The following is an 8,581-nucleotide window of genomic DNA, read 5'->3' on the forward strand; positions in this document are numbered from 1 at the left end:
AGGGAAAGACTGAGGATTGGTTGAGTTACCTCTGATGTCACCATGGCCCAACTTTAGAGGAACCTGATCTACTGACTTGGCCATGTGGAAAACTTATTCTGAATCTAATGATTAGACACAACTTTTCTTAACAATTTAGCTTCATTAAAACCTAATATCTTCAAATGTAGCCTACAAACTTATTTGAAATGAGGATGAACACTGTGGAAAGTGTGAAGAGTATGTTTATTCCAGTTTTAAGATCACTTGGGAGAAAGCAAGGAGATGGCAAAAGCTCAGTTTCAAGCAGACCACTGTCTTAATTATTATATTCTCATGAACTAATTAAGGTATTTGCTTGCAAAGTCATTCAAACTCCAAGAATAAGTAAGCCAAGATCAGGGAGGATACACAGTATTCTTCAGAGCAGGGGTGCAGTGTATTTTTAAGGCTTTGGCTTGGTGTTCTAATTTTCCTCCAGAATGTGTCCAATGGCCAGAGGTAGACAACACCGAGACTCTGCACTGCAATTCAGGGAGTCCTGATTCTGATATGCATGAGTTCAACAGGCACACAAAGAGGAAGATGGACTATTCATGTGAGTCAGTTTACAAGCTCATATTTCCATGATTGGTCCATATATATATATATATATAGGTTTAAAATATCTGTATTCTTGGGAAAGAAAAAAATCTACAGACAGCTTTTCTGAAGGCTTCCTTCACCTCCTTGTTTCTCAGGCTGTATATCAGGGGGTTGACCAATGGAGTCAGGACTCCATAGAAGACAGAGAACACTTTGTTCAGGTGCCTCAGTGTATCAGAGTCTGACACCAAATACACAATAACTAGTGTCCCGTAGAAAATTGTCACCACAATGAGGTGAGAGGAGCAGGTGGAAAAGACCTTTTTCCTCCCAGTGGTGGAAGGAATTCTCAGGATGGTGGAAATGATACAAACATAGGATGCCAGGATCAACAGAAATGGAGGCAATGTAAAAATGGAGGAATTTATGAAAGCAGTAACTTCCACTGTGTGGGTATCACTGCAGGACAGTTTTATTACTGGGCTTAAATCACAAAAGAAATGGTCAATTTCATTGGGGCCACAGAATGTTATCTGTGAGGTCATAGATATACAGACGGCCATACATATAAATCCACCTATCCATGACCCGACCACCAACTTGATACAGAACCTGCTATTCATAAGGGATGCATAATGCAGAGGTTTGCATATCGCTAAATAACGATCATAGGACATCACAGATAAGAGAGAACATTCAGCGGCTGCCAGAGAACCAAAGAAATATAATTGTGTCAGGCAGCCACTAACAGAAATGGTTCTGTCCCCAGTCAGGAGACTGGCCAACATCCTGGGCAGGATGGTCAAGGAGTAGCAAGTCTCCAAGCAGGACAAGCTCCCCAAGAAGAAGTACATGGGGGTGTGAAGGTGCTGATCAGCCACAACTAGTGCAATTATGAGGATGTTTCCGGCCAGAGTCACAATGCAGATCACTAGAAACAGCAGGAAGAGAAGAATCTGCAGTTGAGGGAAAGTCCCAAATCCCAGGAGGATGAATTCTCTGATGGTTGTTTGATTTCCCTGGCATCTGTTAATTGTTGGTTTCATCTAGGGGAAATAAAAGAAATTCTGCAATTTATAGTGTAACTTCTATTTCAAAACACTAAGCATTTCAATTCCGACTTCTCCCTGCTGGTTCCATCCCAACGGGTGAGTGAAGACACCAGATGGTGATGACATTTTGGGAAAAATTTTCCTAAGGGCCTAAGTGTAATCACCTTGAAAACGTTCCTATTGTCTGGTATCTCTATGGTTGAACACATCTCAGCTGCAGAACTCCTGACTATACTTGTATATTACTTTAGCCACAATGTCTGAGATTATAGGTGAAGACTAAGAAAATTAAATGCCACTTTCCTGGCCTCCTATGAAAATCCCAGCCAAAGGCTCATACCTAATTTGGTATGTTGGGCTCATACCTAGTTTAGCCATACTTACATTTCAAAGTCCAGCAGATTCCAGTGGAGTGGACACTAGAATTCAATTCCAGAAACTTGGGTTTTATTCCTGGCTCATCCACTCCCAGACCTTGAGCTTGTCCTTTCCTCTCTCTGTGCCTCTGTTCCCTCCTCTGTGAAATCGTTGATGACAATACCACTTACCGTTTTCTTAATGTGATTTGAGGTTTATGAAACAAGAGCTCTCAGCATATGCTCCATTGCTCTTGTGTAAAATAGAGATGCTACTTAAGACACTTGACAAAGTTCTTTAATATCTCTGTTCATGAGTGCTGTATAACTTAAATGCTATAAAACTGCTATGCGACCATGCATAACTTTCAATACAGAATAGGAAGAGAACCTAACCATGCCTCACAGTCACAGCATATGTTTATATTTCCATCTCAATTTCTGCAGAAATGGCATCAATTGTTCTTTTAACAGCACTGAACATTTCTAGACATTTCCCTTTTTCCCTTCATTCTGCAGGGATATCTCTCTCAAATCTCTCCTAAATAGAATCAGATAGTTTGTTTGTTTATCTTCAAGGATATGCACCATTATTTCTGAGAGCCACACATCAATAAAAATTGATGGATAACATTTTCAAAAGTGCCCAAAACTATCCATGCACATAAACCTGCAGACAGGACCCTCAGTACCTTTGAACATCTGGCCTTGAGACAGCATGCTAATGAGCATAGGGGGGATAACTACATTCAGGAGGTCTGCCAATACTTCTTTGGCTAAGGCTGCTGTGACAGTTTGGGGAATATATGCTTTTCCAGTTGTTAATTCCATTTGGTTTTATGAATGTTATTTCTACTGTAATCATCTTTCTGGATGAGATCATCTCTTTGGTACCAGGAAACATGTACCTGGTTGTGGAGAAGCTATGCCTGGAAAGCAGTGAGAAAGCCATTAAAGACCATCAACACTGAATGGCTCACCGCTGGTGAAGCAGTGGGAGTGTGCTGAGAGATACAGAGCTAGGAACAGTGACCAGTTACTACCTAGATCAGGGGGCTCAGCAGCACATGGGATTCAGAAGCTGGAGCCGACGACAACAGTCCAGAGTCAGTTCAGAGAGGGGAACAGGACCAGGATGTCACAGTTGCATCTAGGTTTCCGCTGTGACTAAAATTTGAAATTGTCCCGTAGACAAACCCATAGGGACATTCTGTCATCCAAAGAAGAGAACTCACCCCGCGCAGGATCTGCTGATTTCTAGAGTCACCTATGAGACACAAGGATTCTGATGACCATCAGAGATTTGCTACTAAAAGCACTGTTGTCATGGTTTGTTATTTGACTCTCACTGTTTTTGTAACCTCGTTGCTACTGCCAGAAAGCACAGATAGGGTTGAAATTTGGCAATATGATGGAATGATGTCACATATGTGGAAATATGTTCTTGATCTGTTCAACATAACTACAGATATAATCTGACACACAATTAATGCCCAAGCCCATACATGCCCTCACCCACCACTCTCTCTCTCTCTCTCTTTCTCTCTCTCTGATTCAGGTGTATATGCCCTAGTCATGAGAATCTAATAATTTTCCAGTGGGTGCAGGAGAATGACTCACATACAGTGGGAACATGAAATGCAAGAAATGGGGTCATTCAGAAGGAAATTAACCCAGCTTGGAATGTTGCTTAAACTAGAATGAATGGACTGAGGTTTCTGAAATGCTGAAAGTGTTTCAATGGGACTTATTCACCTAATTGACATAAAGGGAGATTTTCAATGGCAAAAATAGGGCAGACAGGTTGAAATTCCAAACGTTGGCCATGACTGACTCAGTTGAACGTAAAATCTATATAGTAAGATTCCAGGAGAGTGACTCTGTGTGTCACTCTAAAGCATACTAAGCCTGAAAAACCAAAGGGATCCTGTAAAAGGTGGCAGCATAGACCAATAGCTAAGGATGAATACAAAAGAATACCGTAAGTACGTAGGGACAAAATCAGAAAGGCTAAGGCACAAAATGAGTTACACCTAGCAAGAGTCATAAATAAGAAAAGGAATTGTAAGTACATAAGGAGCAAGAGAAAGATGAAGAAAAGTGGGGTCCTATAGCTGTCAGGAAAGGAGAGCTAATAATGGATGACATCGAGAAGGCTGACATATCAACACAACCATGTACATAATAAAACAACTACCACACACAATAACCCCAAGCACACATAGCCCCTCACTGCAGTGCACATCTACACAAATTAACACAAATGTCCCAGTACAACACGAGAAATACACAAATGAACACAACCACCCACACAACTCAACCAGCACACACAATAACCCCAAACACCACTCTGAACACTAGAATTTCCGTTGAATCCATATGAAATGATGGAAATGGTTACAAGCATGGTTCACAGCTCTTTCTGTTTAGATTATCACCTGGTTCTATCATCACTGGGATAAACGGTCTGTTATTGTCCAGTTTTTAAATTCTCAGCCATTTGGGTTTTTTTAATCACATGTGAGTTTACAAATTACACTCTTGTGACAGCACAGGCTTTCAGCTAGTAGAGAAGAAGTGACCAGATTGCCTCCAGGAATAGAAGCTTGACAAGCGACCTGGCTGACATGGCAGCTAAATGGCAGGTAACATTTAGAAGAAGAAGGATCTCAGACATATTCGAAAAGATTAGCTATAACTTTTAAAAGCTGTTCATTTATCCCTAGTGGATAGAGATCAAGATGTTGCCCTCCTTACTCTGATTCCTCCCTTCTTTACCCTCACACTTTTCTGTTCTTTTTTTTATTCTCCCATTACCTTTGTTTGTGTGTGTGTGAAATCAATAAAATATAAATAAATCAATAAATAAAAAGAAATGTGCACACTTAAAAGTGAATTACTGTAACTCAGTTAACATGAAAAATAAAATGAAGATTTAAGCTTTTTGAGGAGTTAATAAGGAAACAATTCTCCTCTCACTTACCCTAATATAAATCAGGAATAATTGCACTGAAGTCAATAGAGATGCACTGCTATAAACCTGGGATAGATGAGAGAAGAATGACACCAAAAGAGAGGCATCGTCTTCAATTTTTAATGTCTCTCTATAAATTCATGCCCAATGCACCTGCACAGACACAGATTATCACTTTCACAGCACCATTCCCCATGTGCTGTGTTGCCAACACCTCCATATATAGTCTGGTGACCACGTGGGAATTATTCCCAAAAAGCATCTGCTGCGATGTTGCCCAGCAACTGGAGCCATCCTTAGTAACAACTGACCAAGAGGTCAGCCTTCCATAACAACACAAGGTTTTCTTCTCCATCTGATACAGGGATGGGTTTTAGAACAGAGAGCTTCAATCCGAGGAGACTGCAAGAGCTGAGGAGGGGGCTATTGGTCATCAGACAAAGCATCAGAGAGGTGCAATATGATCATCATTCCGTAGCCATTGCCAGTCTGGAGCACCAGGTTTATTGGTGACCCTCCATCATCCTCATTTCATGCTAGGAAGCAGATTCAGTCCTGCTGTATTTCCAATATCTTTGATGGAGCTGGACCATCATTGCCTCTTTCTTATTACTTCTTTTGTTCAGCATTTCAGGATCTCCCTTGTCTTTCCGCATGATGGAGAAAAAGGAGATTTTTTCCTCTCTTTCTCCTCCTAAATGTTGTATATCTTTTTTCTGCCTTCATCTCCCAGCTCTTCCTGGGGTGCGATCCTCCCTCCACAATACATGAATAGTTCAAAGCTGTTGTATACACTCTGGGATTCAGGAAGAACATGGCCCTTGGGTGGGATCTGGGTGGAACTGTTCTGTTTCTTCAGCACCCCCTGTCCTTTCCCATGTATCACACTCAATAATAGTGATTGCTCCTCTTTACCAGCCATTCATTACTCTGCCTCCATTCTGCCATAGCCTGGAAACAGCCTCTCTAATATGTGTTCTCCGCGACAGCCACATATGGCAACCCCAAAATCCTTTCAAAGTTAATGCCAAAAAGTGAGTGACTGAATTCTTATTCAGGCAAGCTTCCTGTGACGTTAATAGGGCTACTCACATTGAGGATCGAAGATTCACAGGCAATTGAATTTTGACCCCTGTCCTCACCCATACCCCCCACCTAATGCAACTAGATTTATAGCAGAAGAGTGACATCACTCATCTCTAGACACATCTCCCCAGAGTGCTGCTGGAATTGCCTTGCACACTGCAACTATGCTGGCTCTGGTCTCTCTTCTTTGGTGGATCAGTAAGACCTTAGCACTTTAGTGGGTGTGGTAACCTAGTGTAAAGATCACCATATATATGGGCAAGATTCTGTCTCCCTCTAGTGTCTGGACAAAACAAAGACAGCAGCCTGCCACAAATTGACATGCAAAGAATGTTATTACTTTAGGTGAACTGCAGAGGCCTGAGTTTTTATTACAGGTGATTCTGGATTCAATACATTTCAGAGAGAGAGAAAGTATCTATCTACCCCCATACACATTTGCCTTATACATTTCTGGTTATAAAATTTGCAGGTGACACCAAACTGAAAGAGGTTGCAAGAACAGCTTTAGAATTCCATGAGTCTTTGGAACTTCCATTGTCTCCCTGACCCCCTTGCTGATCTGTGTCAGTTTCAACAAGTTCCTTCATGACTCTTCATTCCATGCAGACAGTGAGTGACACACACATCTATGTCTCTTAGGTTGCCTGGAGAGCAAATTTAACCCTTTTCCCCCCAACTGGGTAGTCATTAAGCTTATAGGGGAAACTGAGACATGCATAAGACATGCATATTACAAACATTCCCACTTTGTCACAAGTGTATTAATAAGGGTATCATATGCAAGATATGGCATATAATTTTTCAGCTCTTCTCAGCACTGGTGAGGAGTTAGATGGAGTAATCTGCAGCACTAGAACTTGGGACCACGAGGGTTCTAGGTTGCTGAAGCCTCCACAGACTGCCCACTGATCTTTCTTCAGACCTGCTCCTGAGAGATCATAGACTCCAGCTTCTGACCCAGCCTGTCTCCTGGTTTGCACTCTGGCCTGTCTCGGATTCTGACCCTCGAGTACCTGACTCCCGACTGCCACTAGGTCTGACTGCTCATGACCCAGGGGCGACAAGTATTGTGTCCAGATTTGAGTACCAGACTTTAAGAAAGATGTGGACACATTTTATCAGGCTGTGGGTGGAAAGGATCAGAGAATGGCAGAATGTTAGTTTCCAGCCCCAGTGACCTGGCCAGCAGCAAACCACAGCTGTCACGGAGCAAGGGGGGAGAAGAGAGGAGGGAACTGTGTCTTCCTGAATCAGAAATCCTTCCCTTGGGCTGGTCCTGGAACAGTGTAGCAGAGAACCACCCCATCTCTGATGAAGCACAGGAACAGGTAGCTTGTGGCAATGAAATGCTGAATAACACTGATGGGGGCCAAGTCATCAGTGAGAACTCTTGGTCCACCTGCAGAGTTACCTTCCCTTATTCAGTCATTTCAGGTAATAGAACTGCCACATTCCAATTAGCAGGAGATGAAGAGTGGGGATTGGTTGATTTACCTCTGATTTCACCAAGGTCCCGACACAAAGTGACCTGAGCTACTGACTTGGCCATGTGTAAAATGTATTCCTAATCTAGTGATTTGACAAAATTCTTTTTAACAATTGAGCTTCATAAAAACATAGTGTCTTCAAATGTAACCTACATACATATTTTAAATGAGTTCTTACACTGAAGAAAGTGTGAAGAGAATGTTTCATTCCAGTTTTAAGATCACTCAGCACAAAGCTAGATATGACAAATGCTAAATTTCTTAAGGATCTTATTTTAATTATTTTATTGTAATGAACTAATTAAAATATTTACTTGCAAATTCATCCACTCAAAGAATAATAATCCAAATTCAGGGAGGATGCACAGTATTCTTCAGGCATTAGTGTGGGAGTGAGGGTCCAGTGAATGTCTAAGGATATTCCTTGGTGTCCTAGTTTTCCTGTAACACGAGTCAGATGGCCACAGTAGGCAATACCCAGACTCTACACTTGGATTCAGAAAGCCATGATTCTGATAATCATGAATACATATATATAAGCCTAAAATCTCTCTATTCATTTAAAAGACAAAAAATATAGGACAGCTTTTCTCAAAGGCTTCCTTCACCTCCTTGTTTCTCAGACTGTATATGAGGGGGTTGACCAATGGGGTCAGGACTCCATAGAAGACAGAGAACACTTTGCTCAGGTCCCTCTGTGCATCAGAGTCTGATACCAAATACACAATGATTAGAGTCCCATAGAAAATTGTCACCACAATGAGATGAGAGGAGCAGGTGGAAAAGGTCTTTTGCCTCCCGATGGTGGAAGGGATTCTCAGGATGGTGGAGATGATACATACATGGGATGTCAGCGTCAATAGAAATGGAGGAAATGTGAATATGGAGGAATGTATGACAGCTGCACCTTCCAGGATGTGGGTGTCACTGCAGAATAGTTTTATTATTGGACTAAAATCACAAAAGAAATGGTCAATTTCATGGGGGCCATAGAATGTTAATTGTGACATCGTAGATAGTAAGAAGGCAACAGACATAAATCCAGTTATCCATGACCCG

At 41.7% G+C, this 8,581-nt stretch overlaps 1 protein-coding gene across 1 annotated transcript; it reads right to left on the reverse strand.

Moving 5' to 3' along the window:
- Positions 1-345: 345 nt before the first annotated feature.
- LOC144274023 (olfactory receptor 6N1-like) lies at positions 346-1,610 on the reverse strand. Its single transcript, XM_077832735.1, has 2 exons — positions 677-1,610; positions 346-503 (listed from the first exon to the last, which is right to left on the reverse strand). The coding sequence occupies exons 1-2, from the start codon at positions 1,608-1,610 to the stop codon at positions 346-348; spliced, it is 1,092 nt and encodes a 363-aa protein (XP_077688861.1).
- Between the last annotated feature and the right edge of the window lie 6,971 nt (positions 1,611-8,581).

The sequence above is a fragment of the Eretmochelys imbricata genome, chromosome 14 (genome assembly GCF_965152235.1).
Source record: "Eretmochelys imbricata isolate rEreImb1 chromosome 14, rEreImb1.hap1, whole genome shotgun sequence".
Lineage (NCBI taxonomy): Eukaryota > Metazoa > Chordata > Testudines > Cheloniidae > Eretmochelys > Eretmochelys imbricata.

Bases quoted from the DNA above. Each gene is read 5' to 3' on its own strand.
- LOC144274023 (XM_077832735.1), bottom strand. From the start codon at position 1,610: ATGAAACCAACAATTAACAGATGCCAGGGAAATCAAACAACCATCAGA. The intron at 504-676 runs GTAGATTTTTTT...CCTGAATTGCAG, and splicing joins AGCCTTCAGAAAAGCTGTCT to TGCAGAGTCTCGGTGTTGTC.